Source organism: Colletotrichum abscissum (genome assembly GCF_030869225.1).
Source record: "Colletotrichum abscissum strain IMI 504890 chromosome Unknown Scaffold_6.1, whole genome shotgun sequence".
In the NCBI taxonomy this organism is placed as follows: Eukaryota; Fungi; Ascomycota; class Sordariomycetes; order Glomerellales; family Glomerellaceae; genus Colletotrichum; species Colletotrichum abscissum.
The window spans coordinates 924,486-940,882 of NW_026850503.1; the positions used below are offsets into that span (position 1 = coordinate 924,486).

Here is a 16,397-nt window from a genome sequence, read left to right on the forward strand (position 1 = left end):
TTGGATGGCACCGTTTTGGTCGCAGTGCTGTTCGTCTGTACCTAACCCCGTACACAGGGAGATGAAGGAGGTTCGTCGGTCCGTTTTTAATGTCCTTGAGTAAGGTAAGGAAGGAACACTGCTTCAGCCTACCTCCCTTACTGTACCGTAAGGCAATAGGTGCGAGGAAGCCCCAATGGCTGGAACACTCGTCGCAACTGCCCGATAGTGTTCAGTTGGTCAGAGGGAAGGAGACACGAAACAAGACGATTCATTGGCAACGTCTTGCCATGGTTCGGACGGAAAGAGCCACCTCCATCATGTTCGTTGGACTTCTGACTTGCTTCCTCGTCCAAGGTACCATGAAACCTTGGGGTGCACCTGACCGAACAGCTGCCTTCCCAGTTCATCTGTTCTCTCAGACACTTCAGGTTGATTGAGGAGTGGATTCGTCTTCCATTCTGGAAGGAACAGATCTGAGCAAGTGTCTTCACGCAAGGTATTCGTACCTAGGTACCTTTCTCAAGGCGGGGGTATTCCATTTGATACAGTAGGCACTTCCAATGCCTTCTATTGTTCTTCTGCAAGCATAGAAGTTCGGCACAAGCTCAACCATCATCTAGATTCCTATCACCTTATTTCAATCTGTTCGGGGTCTTCTGTCCACTGTACGCAGCTCTCTCTTGTTCTCTGTCGCTGCCTGATTGACCGTCCCACATCAGGAACACGAAATTTCTCTTGCCAAGCAAACTCAATTCGCAAAGGAGAAGAAAACCAAGAGAAAAGTGGTCCGAGACACCGTTCTTCTGTCTGTGAAATTGACACAAGCTTAGGCATTCAGGGTTGCCCTTTGGCTTTTCCACCTTGGTGCTGTCTTTCCCGATGTATCGGTTTCCCACGGAGACCCGGATCCCGCCGGGCCCGCCAGGCCTTCTCAACGGTTCCGTCCCGCCCGCCGATTGACGTGGGAAGTATCTGCGTCAAGAAAACTTGCAAGCCGCCAGCAAAGTACTCGCCCGAGACTTTGAGCTCGGCTGCCTTCTGGGGATACGTTATCCCCTTCAACACGTCAACCTATAATCTCCCACATGGGATAGGCCCAAACTGTTTGGCCTGTAAATCCATCTGTCATCTGTCTATGTATGTACTTGCTTACGAAGATCAACAGTTTGCCAAGTCCGTATCGCACTGCGTGACCCTCGCCCTCCCCTCCCCACCTCAAAGAATCCAACCAGAAGGTTGCGGGCTCGCCGTCCCACGCTAGGTCCGACACAGCCACAGGAGAAGGATGATTTTGACGTGTTCTCGCGTTCTGAGAGTGCGTTGACTGCGTCGTATACCTTTGTTCTGCCCCACGTTGGAATACCAGAATACGGCCCCTCTGCCCAAATCCCTGAGCAGTGAGCACGCCAGTGGCCGCGACGCGAACGCAGAGGCATGATGTAGTGTCGCATTGGCAGACGCTGTTGACAGCTATTGGCCATGCCTCAACACGCAAGTCTGCGGGTTCTGTCCATTTTTTTCTTCACTTCCCAAAGAAAGAAGCGATTGCTGACCTTGCCGGGGAAAGACAGACTACAGTACGTGAGTGCCTCAGATCTGCGGGTATCAAGCCGTACTGCGAACAGGGCGGGTGGATGCCATCCCCTTCTCAACTCTATACGGATAGGACATACGGCGAACCCCGTTTTTGCAGTGGTTAGGCGTTGCGTTGTTCTGGCTCGGACGTCCGGCCTGCGACTTGCAGGATAGTCAGAAGAAGTTGCGGAAGCCACGCCACGACATGCACAACCACGCATACACAGTACAGAGGTGGCAGAGGAAGACCGGCGGGATGGCGTCCAACATCTGCCAGGCGGGCCCTACTACCAACGCTCGGGCACCGAGCTAACATCCATCCCCTGGTGGCCAGCAGAGGTGGGATGTTTAACGCTGCTGGTCTACAGTATCTCGTTGCTTACAGATCCCCAGTGTCTGTTCCCTCGTTTGCTAACGAGTTGGAATGGGGTGCCTTGTTGCATTTTTCTACTGACTTAGCTGCAGTAGTCTGAGGGCTGCCGTTGTCTGCCGTACCCTTACCAAGCTGGAGCGTACAGATACAGGCTACCTTACGCAGTACAGCAGCGTTGTGCTTGGACATTTCTTTTCTTTCTTCACGGCCATCCCAACTTCCGACTCGTCCGCCCTGTTTGCCCGGCTCTTGCGCTGCAAGGCCTTGCTTCTGCATTACATCACAGAAAATGGAATCCAGCAACCAAAGACGCCCTATGGCTTGTCAGATTAGCTCCTTGTAGCGTGCCCTGCCAGGCTTGACAGCAGGGACTGCAAGTACGAAAGTACGCAGACCATACGGAGGAGTATCTTTTTCGTATTCATGTCCCCCTCGAATACTGGCTTGAATCTCAATTGCTTTAAATGAGCCATTGAGTCCCAATTGATGGCTCTGCCTTCTCTCGGGCACACATTCTTCTCAATCTGCTTTCCTTCCCCCTCGGGCCTCACTTACTGATCCAGTTGGTGACATTCGGCCCGTCGGATTTGGATGGGGTTGAACCATTCCTTATCGCCCGGTGCAAATTTCACAAGCCCTTTATTTTCTTGTTGCTTCTGATCCAATCCAGCCTAGTCTGACTACGGATACAAGAGTGACCAAACAGGGGGGGGAGACATGCCCGATCCAGTCAACAACTCACAACCACGTAGGCCCCCAAGCTAGTAGTGGAAGATCCCGCGCGCACTCGCCGGCGGTGTCGTTACTCATGGGTACTTGGACCGCCAAGGAGTAGATAGCGCTATGAGATGTTCGTTGGGAAATCGCTACAATGTGTGGATGTTCGCCCGGGGTTATGGGTTCCTTGATGCCTGGGTACCTGCAAAGACCTAACCCAAGTGCCTACCACGCAGTAGTACCTAGGAGTCTAGGACACTCTGTAATCGGAGATTTTGGTACAGGGAAGGGGCCTCTCTACGAAAGCTGCAAGGAGGTGGACTGTCCAACCTATGGGGATACAAAATGCCTCCCGAGTTCCCGGGGAGGAGAAAAGAACCAAACGGGGCCACCTCAGGGCACCTACATAGGTAGGGTAGGCATGTACTATCTGCCCGGGTCGGTACGTATTCAACTATCGGATGGGTACCGACTTTTGGTGGGATGCTGTACAGCGTACGCAGTATCTGTACCGCTAGGAGGAGAGGTGAGGCATCTACCCAGAGTACCTACATCTTCATTGGTCTTACTCCAAGAGAATAAACGTTGGCAAGGGAAAATCAAACATACGGGAAACCATCGGCAATTCTTTCCTTCACGTTTCCCTCGAACTTTCTCCGAGCTATGCATTTGTCGATAGACGCACAGCACAAGCCTGGGACTAGGTACGGGAAACTCATGATCAGATCTGTGACAACGCCACCATGGCAGCAAGAGATGGAGGCAGACAACGGCGTACTAGTCAGTCCATGGCAGCAGAGATGACAGGCATTGGGATTTGAGAGAGAGAAGTGCCTACCATGCTGCCCCAATCCAATATGCGCCAGGTCCCAGTCAGTTTAGTCCAGTCCAGTCCATCCCAATCGCAACCCACTTTCGATCCGATTGCCATCCCATCCCATTCCATCCGTTCTCCCCGTCTCCAGTTTCTCCCATCCGTCCACGTTTAGAACGGTGAACTGGTGCCTGACCGGGAGTCTGTCTGTGAAGTGACTGCTTGGAGACTGGACCGGTAGAGTGAGGAACTCGCCCATCCCGGCCTGTCCTATTTCTCTTTTCAATCCGCTCTGAGACACACGCCCAGAAATGTCAATATTTTTTGTCGCCATCTCACTCTCCGTGCCCTCTTCCTAGAGTTTGTCCTGCGCTTTTTCTCTCGTTCAGTCTGTTTCTCTCTCCATCTTTTTGCTAAGATAGCTAGCTGTGTGTATGGATCTGTCTCAGTGAATTTGTCTACGTTTACCGAATTGGACGCCAGTCAATTAGAAGCAAAGTACTTTGGTAAGGTAGTTTGTCAAGCATCTGTGCCTAAGGTACCTACCGTAAGGTAATTAAGACACAATCCTCTCATCGCCGGCGCCTACATCCACGGTCCACGCCCGTCCTCCCTGAACCCCCCCTGTCCCTTCCGTCCTTCTCCTGCCTTCCGCAGACGCCGCCCACCTCATCCTCCATCTCCTCCCCAAATTCACCCACGTACTTCCGTACCTAAGATACGTCGTACGCACGGCACGGCCACACTGGAGACTTTTTTTTTTTCTTCCTTTCCCTCTGCTCCTGCTGGCACCGCGTGGCTCTCTCCTCATCCCATCATCCCAACTCTGTCACCGTACCTACCTCCCTACAACCCACCCCTACCTCCCTTTTACCTAGTCGTGACTTCCCTGGCTGGCATCCGCAGAGGTGTCTTTGCCCGAAACACACCACGCTTCTTACACACCTCCCGCACAGCCCGAGGTACCTCGCGTGTTCCTTGGTACCTGCCTCTCCTGCTTTACTTTTAGACGCCTCCTCCAGCCATTGCCGCTCTCTCCACCACCTCTGGCTCACTCACCCTCCTTCTATCATCCCGTCCCAATTCTCTAAACCTCTCTACCCTCTCTACCTTACCTCTTCCCTCCATATCCTCGTTTGTTTTTCGCACCGAGCGAGAGACCGTGTTTGTCCTACGAAAAGAACGACAGACAGAGCTCAATCCTACCTATCCCGTCTCCTTTTCTTTCTTGTAATCCTAAATCTCGTCATCTCCTTTCGACGATCACGCCCCCCCGTCCGTTCGCTGTCCTCCCCAAAGAACCAAGACCGGCCAGTCTTCGAAACACGACACCACCTCGGGGCAGCCAATCCATTCGTTACATAGACAGAAAGTTGCTTGCACATTCACACCCACACATTCACCTTTGCCGCAAGCTGTCGACAAGTATCAATCGACCTCGCATCATCCTCTTGACCGTGCTCCAAGCCAGCTGTTCTTGTTGTTGCATCGTCTCGCCGTTTCCAAGGGCCCATTCAGTTAGCCCACTTCAGCTCGACCAGCCGCCCCCGACTTCGACTAGCCACTACAGGCGACACGTTCGTTAATTCTGCTGCATCGAGAGAAGCCTTGGTTTTCGATCCTGCGCCACTAGGCTACCAGAACCAAGAGAGACTGACGACCCGTCGCCGAATCGCTTCATTTCCACGTCGCTCCAAATCCACGCCCCGATACACTTGCCAGCGTCGAATGGGTCTGACGCCCGACGCACCCACAGACGCGCCCACCTGCCGACCTGCTGTCGCCTACGCCTAGTAGGGGGTTTTGGAACACGGGAATCAGGATAGGAACAATCCACCACTTCCGTTTGTGCGATACACAGGTCGCTACACCTAGTTCGACTCCAATCGACGATTGAACGAAGCCACACGCTGGTTGCTGTTCCATTCGCCGTCGTTGTACAAGGCCCAAAAAGCCGTCTGCGTTGTCGCGAAAAAGAGGTGTACAGAGGGTACAACAGGCGACCACTTGGCCCAGCCCACCAGCTAATCCACAATTGGGCCCATCATGGCACCCATGACGCCCCGGCTCAAGATCCTCTCAGGTGCGTCCCATTTCTTTCCTGGCTTCCAGTCTTCCCGCCCGCTCGCTCCAGTAATTGCTTCTTCTTGCATCAGTGCGACGGTGTGGATCGGAATTTTGTGTTCCTTTATCTCTATCCGTCAGCCCGGCTTTTCTCCTCCATACTACACCTTTCCCATCGCAGACCACACTCGTTTTTCTTCCCCTCTCTTTTTTTTCCTTCTTAATATACACAGTACTCGTCAATACAGGGACCGGTGCTCTTGCATCGTGTCGACCGCAATTCAGCATGGCCGACGACAGCGAGCTAATGAAAACCTGTGTAGTGGGAGGGAATCCAGTTTCTGCCTTTCTATCATGGAGATTACAAGCGACGAATGCTTGCGACGTTACACTGGTGTGGAAGTCGGGATTCGATCACGTTGCGCAATACGGCATTTCCTTCAAGTACGTCGCCTATTCTCTCCTGCGACCTGCGGGCGCGCGTCTAATCAAACATTTGCAGGTCTCCCATATTTGGCAACGAAAGATTTAAGCCGCGACACGGTAAGTTCCCAATGCACCATGGTCGGCAGAGGAATGTAAAGATTGCTGACAGTCTAAACCCGCAGTTGTACGCGTTCCCGAAGAAGCCGCACACGGCGGTGGCCCATTTGATTATGTGATCCTTTGCATCAAGGCTCTCCCCGACGTTTACGACCTCGCCGCCGTCATTGACGCCGTCGTCACCCCTCAACACACGTGCATTCTCGTTAACACGACGCATACTCTCGGTGTCGAAGCCGCTATTGAGGAACGATTCCCCACCAACGTTGTGCTTTCGCTGGTTTCCAATGCCGAACTCTCCCAACTGGGCCAGAGCGAATTCGAACACAAGGGCTCAACAGAAGTCTGGGTTGGACCCTCCTGCAAAAATGATAACATTCCCGGCGCGATCCAGAGCGATATGGCCGAGGCATTGGCGATGACGTTGAACACGGCCCAGGTCGACTGCAAAGTTTCCCAGAACATCCGTCAGCAGCAGTATGAGCGGGTCATTGGGTAAGCCTGCATATGAATAGATTCCGTTTGGTAGCCTTGCTGACCTGACGACAGACCTATTGCTTTCCACCCCGCCAGCGTCATCTTCGAGACAGCAAGCCACGCCCAATTGCTTGAGAAGGTTGGTGTGAAGGATATGGTGACAGGCGTAATCGACGAGCTGCTTGCTTTGGCAGACGCACACGGCTGCAAGTTATCTCCCGACTTCAAACAAAAGACCATTGACGAAATGACGAAGCCCACGAACCCCGAGAGCATCATGTGGCAGGACTACATCGCAAAGCGACCGATGGAAGTTGAGACGTATCTGGGCTCACCGATAAAATTGGCCAAAGAGGCTCACGTCCCTGTTCCTCGCATCGAGTCGCTTTACGCTATTCTGCATAACCTTAATATTGTCAACCGCCAGAAACCGCCAAAGCCTATTGATGTAACAATGGCACCTCCCGGCTCACCCACATCTCAGTCACCTCTCCCGAGGATGTCATCAGCAAATGGTGCCCGACCCATGATGAATGGCAATGGTATGCCACCAAACCGGGGACCGCGCCCACGCAACTCCTCAAATTTGGGCCCAGGACCACCGCCCGGTATGCGTCGGCCCCCCATGAACGGGGGCCCTCCCAACGGCTTCCCTCGTGGCCCGCCTCCTCCGGGATCTAGGGCTGCTTCGAGACGCGGGTCCATGGAGGGAAACGATTTGGAGGAGTTCTCACATCTCATGATGTATGATGATATTCCGGAAGGTGGAGAACCTGGTTACAGCCATGGCCCTGAGGGTTCCGAGTTGGCTATTCGCGAGCGTGAGATGGAGTTGCGTCAGAGAGAGCTGGCACTGAGAGAGAGGGAGATGCGAATGAGATCGAGAGGTCCTCCCCCAAGGCGAGGCCCGCACCCCATGCGCAACAGCGCTCAGGTTTTCGACGAGGAGGATGACGACGACGACTACTTCGACCCCAACTCTGGACCACCGGCCCCGATGATCGACCCCGATAACTTTGACATGATGAGCGTTACGTCACGGAAGAACCGGAAGGCGGCAGCCGCAGCACCGCCCACCCGTGCTCAGTACCACAAGAACGAGATTTACGATGCCGGAGGAGCACCGCCCGCCAGATCATCCCGATTCCGCCCCAATTTTGGACGCAATCGTTCCAGCCAGATTGCTAGTATCCCTGCTGCGAATGAGAACATCCTAGACGACCCCCTCTTTTCCTACTCATCGAATCGATACGGTGCCGTTGACAGAGGTACGATGCAGGCAGGCTCGAGAGCAAACTCGCTGACGGCCTCACGTCTGGACGAGATGCAAATGGGCGGAGGCCCCATGGCCATGGGCATGAACGGAGCCTTTCCGCGACGAGCTAGCCAGTCTCCCGGGAACCCCTACAGTCCGTCGATCCGGGGCGGCAGCGGCCGACCGTCGCCGCCCAATGGATATCACGGTCCTCCGATGAACGGTCGTCCGTCTCCTCCTGACGGTATGCGTCAGCCGGTGCCCCGATACCCTCCCGGCCATGGTAACGCAGTCGCGCCACAGCAGGTTGAGCAACATATCGGGGTGAGCGGTCTTGTTCCTCCACCTAAACAGAAGAACATGAGAAGTCTGACTGGTAGTGCGAGCGCCAGCGCGGGCAGTGGTGAATCACAGAATGACACCGAGCCTTCAGCCCACAGCAGCCAAAGCAGTCTCGGGCCGAGACCGGCTATAGGAGTCCGGTAAACATCACTCACGAGGCTGCTTTGATCGCTCTACGGCATTGACGATGTCACGGCCAGCGATATGGAACGACATCAGCTTACTTGGCCCGATTGCGATCCGAAACGAACTCGACGACTACGTCTCTATCCTTCTACATACTCATAGACCCAGGCTTGCTATCGCATTCCGTTGGTCTCAAGAGGTCACTCCGCCGGAGTTCCTCACATATCGATGCGCGGCAACACGATGACGACACGAAACGATTAGACAGGAATCGGTCTTTCATTCGCGGCACAACACATAGTTAATTCGACGACTTTTCTCATTTCTCATCAATCGGACGCAAGTCCAGTACATACGGCATTGTGACGATGGGGGCCAATTCCCTTCGACTTCTGGTAATAGCAGCAGGCATTGGCGTGGACGACATCGATGTTCTCGTTGACCAAAGGGAGACCAGCATTGGAGGTTGGATAGCAGATGACGTCCCGGCAACCCGATGGCTTCGGACTTGTAACTCGCACCAAGGCCCGGATCAAAGACAAAAAGATGGGACGTGAGATCTGACCATCCTCGAGTCATCTTGGGCGAAAGCGAGAAGTTGGATGTGTATAAAACGAAACGCCCCTTCTCAGGCAATTTCCTTTTCTTTTGTGTCTGTCCTTTACGAAAAATATTTCTTTTTGCAGCCAAGGCACAGCCAAGGCTAGGTACGTCGAGGGGATTACAAGTAACGAGCATAGACAGGGGGAGGATCCGGAGGTGGTTTTTGAACCGGCAATACAAAGATGGGCAATATCATTGCATGGCAGCAAACAACGATTGGGGGACATGCTCAGACTGAAGCCTCTCTTGATAAGGGATTTTGGCTTTCCATAATTTTTAGTTTCCCGATGATGAGAGAAGGGCGATGACGGGCGCAACCCATGGGGATGAGGAGGAAAGGGGTGAGGTGTGTGTATGGATGTAAAAGTTTAGGGGGCGGGCAAGTAGGCAGCCCCTTTAGGGAAGTTCAATTGAACGCAATGGAAGCCAGACAGGTGCGAAACTTGGCATCGTGAAAACAAACGTGATGTCTAGAAAGATTCTCCACCAGGGGTGCGTGTATTATACTTTGGCCCTTGAACATTTTCAGACGAGGTGGGTTGAGTATAAGGTAAGCAAAGCAGTAAGCAGTAAGCAGTAAGTTGAGGAGGTCTACGTCCAGGAGTTCTGTCGCCCCCGGCCGAGGCTTGTGGCGGGCTTGAGGTTCAGGCGCGACTGATGAGACGCTGGCATGTTGGTTGATTCAGAACTAAGACCGTCGTCGCTGACCTGAGGGGAAGGCCGGGAAGGGGCACTGGTAGGAACAGAACGCGCCAGCCGAAAGCCACCATCTGGCATCGCGTCCCCGAAGCCGAGGGGGAAGGAGGAGACCAAAGGAGCGTGGAAAGAAAGAGTGCGTTGCTGACACGTGACGCGTGCCTCTGTGGTGGAGGGTTGCACGCGACATGATCTGATGGTATGATATGATACACGTCAGGTAGTTTTACCTCGTAATAGGTATGATGTGATTGTTTCCACGGCGGGCAGGAGGTCCCCCCTCCCTCACCGCTCACCGAGGGAGCGACGCTTGAATGTTCGGTATGGAGGGGTTCTTTCCCGGGCACCTCAAAGGGGGCGTTTTTTCTCCCCCTCGAGGGATGTGCCGTGCCGAAGATCCGGGACATGGAAAAAAAAAAAAAAAAAAAAAGTCTGCCCTGGCGAAGAGATGCATGGAAGCGAACAGCCACCCCGAGACTTTTTTTTTGTCCTCCCGTGTTTGCCCTTGCAGGTGCACTTCAATGAGCGTGAGGTCTCCAATTCGTGGGTGTTGATTCAAGATTGTCTGTCTCCTGCCTTATCTTATCGCGCTGCTGCTGGGGACGCTGTGATGGGAAAAGCCAGCGCGCTGGAGCACGGACCATATTCTCATCTGGCAGCTGGCATTTGGCACCTGCCTGCAAGAAACTCAATGACGAAAAGACCCGCGAATCAGAAGTCGGGGTTTTTGTTTACTTTCTGCCTACTTGGAGGGTCCTGCTTTCCGACCCCACCTCCGTCGTCCGACGACATCCCGTCCCCCCAAACAAAATCAAGCATTTGGGACGTGTGTATGTTTGAACTATGAAGGAGGCATGAATTAATGGCCGTCTGTTAAGATATCCTTCCCCGCCACCCATCACCACCACAGCCAACTCTCCGCCGCGAGACAAGACAAGTGTTTGGACGAAAGAGAGCATAAGGGAGAAATAAGCAGTGGGGTTGCATGAAATCGTCTGAAGAGGAGTTGATTACTACTATCGCTCCTTTGTTTTTTTTTCTTGGCGGCTACCTTATTCGTTAAGGTAACTGCCTGACGGGGTTTCTGGGTTGGGGTTGAGGCTCTGCTGGTTGTTTGTTTCGGATTTGACGACGCGTGGTGCAAGAGGTGAGTGGTATTTTGCAATTGATACTCGTGGTGAGGACGTCTGCATGAGAGAGTCGATCGCGGACTTTGAGTTTGAGTTCTTTCCCTTCACCTTTTCCCGTGGCAATGAGAATGGGCGGGAACGGAGGTCTCGATTTGGTGAGGAGGGCAGTTCAAGGACTGTTGGCTGACCCCGTGTTTTCTAGGACGAGCAGCCAAAACACAAGCCGAAAGAAAGATGGCGTCACGGAATATCAGCATGGGTCAGACGGCGAGGCCGTCCATGGCGTCCAGCTCCGGCAACGCGATGAAGACGCGGCAGCTGGTGAGTTCTCCTGCCTTATGGGGCTTGTTTCTATCTCTGTGAGATGTGATGGCGCGAAGGGCAGAGGAAGAGGGGCTCGCGAGAGGCGAAGAGATGCTCGGCCGAGAGGGCATTGGTTCCGGGATGGAATTTCTTCGTGCTGACTGGACTCGGTATCGCAGACACATCTTCATTCGCAGCTGGCGCAGCTGTCTGCTAATCTTTCCGATACGGAGAACCTGGTTCGTATGACGAGCGTGCAGGCTGAGAGTATGCGGGGTTTGGGGGCGTGGCATGGCGGCATGTGAGTTGTTCTCTTCCCTCCGCCTTTGTCACATATGTTTTCCGGTTTCACTGCTTCTGTTTTACCGTCGCAGTATTACCGTACGTATATGATGCCAGGACAGGCATCGCGCGTGGCTCGGATTGAGTTCTGGGTGCTTTTGGAGGCGATGAGTTTCGTTTTGCTGACGGAGGTTTGAAAATAGGTTCATGGCTGCGAGTAAGGTCCTTGGGGAAGAGGCTATCAATCGCGATGCGGCGGCACAGGCGAGGGGCGGTCAGAGATGAGAGAGAGCAACTTTCGTATGAGGAAGAGAAACATGGAGCAAAGATGCGAGAGTGCGGCTGAATGCTGCGGGTCGCGAGAGGCTCTTCTGTGCGTTGTAGCAAGAAGAGGGAAACGCCATTTGGCTGGTTTTCATAACGATCAATGAAACATCTATCAAGTCACAGTGTAGTTTCCGTACCACGTAGGGAGGTGTTGGAGATCCGCTGAGATCCTATGGTGATGCGACGGTGCTGGAGGTGAAAGTATTCAACTCGCCTTGCATGGCACCGCGTCGACATGGGCAGTCACCTTGCATATTGGTGTTATTTAGTTCCTCAGACGCGTCCATCTGCGGCATGCATGTCATTCCTCCTCCTCCCCTTATGCTCAGCAACTGCGGAGCATAGACTGCCGCCTCGGCGTGCTCCGGTTTCCAATGCTTGCCAATACTCGTCGCCATGTTACTGGACTCTTGGGGGAGAACGAGAAGACCCCGATATGGCTTTCATTGAACACGACATTGGTTCAATGCTGGTGAGCTTTGGTATGAATGCAGAGCTTCAGACCTTGTCGCCTGAGAAGAGTTGCTTATTAGGTCACTTGGGACGTCCATGGCCCTCAACACAAAGATCGACGGCGCAAGAAAGTATCCCCTTTCCCCAATGCGTGAGGGACGATGACGCCAGAAAGTCATCGAGACTCGCTAATATAGCCGGGTTATTATCATCGGAGAGAGTATGTCCGCCAGCCGTGGGTAATTCTGGGATCTCGGCATAAGTCGAAACCTCACATTACAACAAGAGGACTAGGATGATGTGTTTGGATAGAGCTATGAGCAAGATCCTCTTGGTGCCTCTCAGTCTTTCTATATGTACCTGCAGCTGTCGACTCAAGGTCGCAGTTCCGCCGCCAGCCACCTGCATGGGTACGGACTTTGGGACAACCTCAAACGCATATGAGACAGGCATACTGCGGTCTGACTGAGAGGATCCAAGGGGCCGAGTAAGCCTGCCTTAGACATGGTCACGGTAATAGTCATAAAGGTGGACACCCTGTTGCTTCGCGGCAGAGTGGCAGCTTGTTGATGAGACCCCGGGTCCGACGTTGACGTGAAAGAAATCGCGGGATATCATACCAATACGACGATGGTTGTAGACTCACTTTGGTATTCCTTGTGTATTTGAGCCTTTATATACTGCCCGAAGTGCCGCGTAGTGCCACGAAGGGTGTAGAGCGGAGCGGCAAGCAAGCTATGGAATAGTCAGAGCTGGCCTTGGCTACCGCCGGTATCGAGAACATGCCTCTAGACAGAATCAATCAGTCTTTCGTTTCTCTGACACTTGCATGCTCGTGGACCATGTTTGGGCATATTTGGATTCTTGAACCTCTAACAATTCATTTGGTTGCTTTTATAAGAATGAGTCGCTATGCGACAACTTATCACTTACCCCGATACTGCGATCTTACGCACCAAGTGGCCTCGGCTACATGAGCTGTTCAAGTACGGCATTCACGAAGACCGCTAGGGCTACGTGACTGGTTGATCCGACGGTGGTCTCGCGCAACTGGTCGATTGTTGGGCTTCTCCTTTCTGTGTATAATCCAGCTTTTTTCTCTAGGATCGTGGGGTATAGGACTCAGGGGCACCTTGTATGGATGATGCCGCTGAGGCAATCACCTTCTCTTCCAACAGACTGTCGAGAGATCCAATCTTGCAACAAGGCGAGAACGCATCCATATATCTAGGAATCCTTTCCGGCGCCACGGAAGGACCAGCCTACTAGGCCAGCCCACTTGGCACCTGAGTGACTTCTTGGGCGGGCGCACTCCTCTATCCATTTTCACGCCGTCCCACGGTCCGTCATCTCGGGGTCGTAAGCGATGTTGGTGAAGATCTCCTGCTGCATAATGGCACTCCCAGAGAGTTTCGATGCCCTTCCAAGTCTTTGAATGCTGCTTTCTTCCATTGATTGTGTTCGTCGTAACTCAAAGCTGATTCCCTTGGCACTGGCGCCAGTCCTGATGGCACCAGGAGCCCAGGCGTGGAAGTGCAAAGCCTATAGTAGAAACGAGTAGGATCCAGGGCGACCTGTGGCTTTAAAAGGCATGGCAGATCTATAACAGGCTCAAAACAACAGGGACCTTTCGAGGAGAATGCCAAGGACTGCCGTCGCTTGTGCCTTCGCTTGTGCCTTCGACTGTTCGGTTCGAGCTCGCCCTGACGTAGTTTTGATATCAGCTCAGGCAGTCAAATAAGTCTCATTGGGGCCGGTGTGCAGGGGGACAATACGACTTAGCTCTGAGTATCGTCCTGGGCATATTCCGAAAAGACTACCTTGCGGGCTGTGATAGAGGAAGGCGAGTACTACCTTACTAAAAAGAATGTTTCTGAGCATCGTCGCTGCCTCATAACAAGGGCTTACAAGGACTTTGGCAGCCGCGGGAATCCCGCTGCCCACACACACACACACACACACACACAAGATGGGCTATAAACGCGGTTCATCGAGTGGCCTCTCATTTCAGCCAGCCGTGCGATGCGTCCTTCTTATCCACTCGGCCAATTAGGTAGATGAAACCACCAGCCTCCATGTTCGTCATCTTTGATTTCGTTATCTAAGGGCGATAGTGTGCTGTCTCCTACCATTTAACCCAGCCAAAGATCACGATCTCAAGGCTCCCATGAACTGGATGGTTTCGAGGTGCCACCCGTGCGACTGGACTTGCGAATAAACGTCATTGAGGGGCATTACTCGAGCGAGCGTGGCTCTACCAGAATAGAAATATACCATCGAGTTATGAAGTGAGGTGTCTATTTTAACCAAAAAGCTGCTTCCGAGTACAAATTATTCCTTTCATAGCTTATATGACAAACTTAGCAAACCCATGGTTGTACGGTAGGCCAGAAGATAAAGTAAATCAACGCCAAAACCAGTCCGACAGACAAGACAGCAACTTCCTCGGATCCGAAGTGGAATCCGTACCGTACGTTATCCAGCTTCTTGTTCCCTGGTGACAGGCTCTGGGGCTTCAAAATACCGTCGAAGCCCCGGGCCCAGGGTACTTCCAATCCCCGATCATCGAGAATCTGCTCAGCCGTGATCTTGGCGCCAGCCATGACGATAGGCACGCCGGTACCAGGGTGAGTGCTTGCGCCGACGAAGTATGCGTTTTCCAAACCCTCTGCGCGCGTACGCGGGCGGAAAGCAAGAACGTTAAAGATGCCATGCGTCAAACCCAAGATAGCACCCTTGTCGAGGTTGAACTTCTCTTCCCACGTCAAGGGCGTGTTGACAATCTCATGCGTAATGGAATCAGTCAGGGGCGCGCAGCCCGTCCTTGCGCTCACAATCTCCACGACGGCGGCGCGGGCGCGAGCGACGATGTCGTCCCAGTGCTTCGGGTCGGACGTCAGCCCCGGCCCGTCGCCCTTTGACTCCTGGAGGTGGCCGACGGGCACGAGGACGATGACAGTGTCCTTTCCCTCGGGCGCCGCGGAGGGGTCGATCCTGCTAGGCACGTTGACGTAGAAGCTGGGCTGGGTGGGGAGGGAGTGGCGCTTGAAGATGGCGTCAAAGGACTCCTGGTACTCCTCGGCGAGGAAGATGTTGTGGACGGACAGCTCGGGGATCTTGCGGTCCATGCACCAGTAAAATGATATGGAGCTGCAGCTGGCCTCCCTTTTGCGGAGAGACTTTGTGTAGTCGGTGATGGTCGGGGTCTTGGGGAGGAGGTTGCCGTAGGCGTAGACGAGGTCGGCGTTGATGATGACGACGTCTGCCGTAAGGGACTCGCCGGACTCGAGCTCCACGCCCGTCGCCTTCTGGCCGTCTGTCAGGACGCGGGATACGGGCGTGTTGAGGCGGTAGTCGACGCCCAGCCGCTCGCCGATGCGCACCAGCGCCGCCACGACCTGGTGGAAGCCGCCGCGGGGGTACCAGATGCCCTCGGCGAACTCGGTGTACTGGAGCAGAGAATACGTCGCGGGCGCGTCGAAGGGCGACATGCCCATGTACATGACGGCGAAGGTAAACACCCTCCGCAGCCTCTCGGTCCAGAAATACCTGCTCGCGCGGCTCCAGATGCTCTCTAGCGGGTGCAGGTTCACGACGTGCCTGACGAACCCGGGCCTCGCGAGATCCAGAAACTTGCCGAAATTCCGGTGCAGCACGTCCTTTACAGAGATCTCGTAGTGCGTGTGGGCCTCGCGGAGCCACTTGAGATACCGCTCGAAGCCGTCTTTGCCCTCCCAGCGCTCGATCTGCGTCTTCATGGCGGCGAGGTCGGACGAGTGCTTGAAGAGCTCGCCGTCGTGGAACCAAATGTTGTAGTTCGTCTCGCAGCGCAGCAGGTCGACGCCGGCGTCGGCCATGGTGGTGTCCAGGTCCCGGAAGGTCTCGTGGAAAAGCTGGGGGAGGAGGAAGAGGGACGGACCTTGGTCGAAGCGGTGGCCTTCGTGGTGCATGAGGGAGCAGCGGCCGCCGGTGAAGGAGTTCTTCTCGAGGACGGTGACGGAGAAGCCTGCCTTTGCGAGGCGGGCGGCGAGGGCTACGCCGCCGGCGCCTGCGCCGACGATGATTGCCTTCTTGGGCTTTTCCCCGAGTTGAGGCATTGCTATATTATGTGATGAATTCTCTACTAGATATGTGAGATGAGATAGATGGCTGCACTGGATGTAAGGCGATAAGTAATGCTTGTGAGATTGTCGTGAGGTTGTATAGCTGGGATTATCAAGTGCCCCCAGGAGATTATCACCAGCTCACAAGACAATGAGAGAGCGTGAACAGCAAATGGAAGATTGACGCAAGGGAAGTTGATTAACATTCATACTAGACTAATTATCCTACCAT

General features: G+C 53.9%; 3 protein-coding genes across 3 annotated transcripts, besides 1 other annotated feature; 2 read left to right on the forward strand and 1 right to left on the reverse strand.

Moving 5' to 3' along the window:
- The first annotated feature begins 861 nt into the window (after nt 1-861).
- Nucleotides 862-942: a sequence feature (Short protein (CABS01_03301, KAK1477999.1) was converted to a misc_feature.).
- Nucleotides 943-5,507: 4,565 nt separating this feature from the next.
- Nucleotides 5,508-8,286, forward strand: CABS01_03302 (uncharacterized protein; the record flags this gene model as incomplete). Its single annotated transcript, XM_060536678.1, has 5 exons — nt 5,508-5,544; nt 5,849-5,969; nt 6,028-6,068; nt 6,134-6,563; nt 6,618-8,286. The coding sequence occupies 5 exons, from the start codon at nt 5,508-5,510 to the stop codon at nt 8,284-8,286; spliced, it is 2,298 nt and encodes a 765-aa protein (XP_060392597.1).
- Nucleotides 8,287-10,931: 2,645 nt separating this feature from the next.
- CABS01_03303 (uncharacterized protein) lies at nt 10,932-11,567 on the forward strand (the record flags this gene model as incomplete). The annotated part of the gene is made up of 3 exons (XM_060536679.1): nt 10,932-11,018; nt 11,180-11,301; nt 11,486-11,567. The coding sequence occupies 3 exons, from the start codon at nt 10,932-10,934 to the stop codon at nt 11,565-11,567; spliced, it is 291 nt and encodes a 96-aa protein (XP_060392598.1).
- Nucleotides 11,568-14,422: 2,855 nt separating this feature from the next.
- CABS01_03304 (phytoene desaturase) lies at nt 14,423-16,159 on the reverse strand (the record flags this gene model as incomplete). Its single annotated transcript, XM_060536680.1, has 1 exon — nt 14,423-16,159. One exon carries the CDS (start codon nt 16,157-16,159, stop codon nt 14,423-14,425), a length of 1,737 nt encoding a protein of 578 aa, XP_060392599.1.
- Nucleotides 16,160-16,397: the final 238 nt, after the last annotated feature.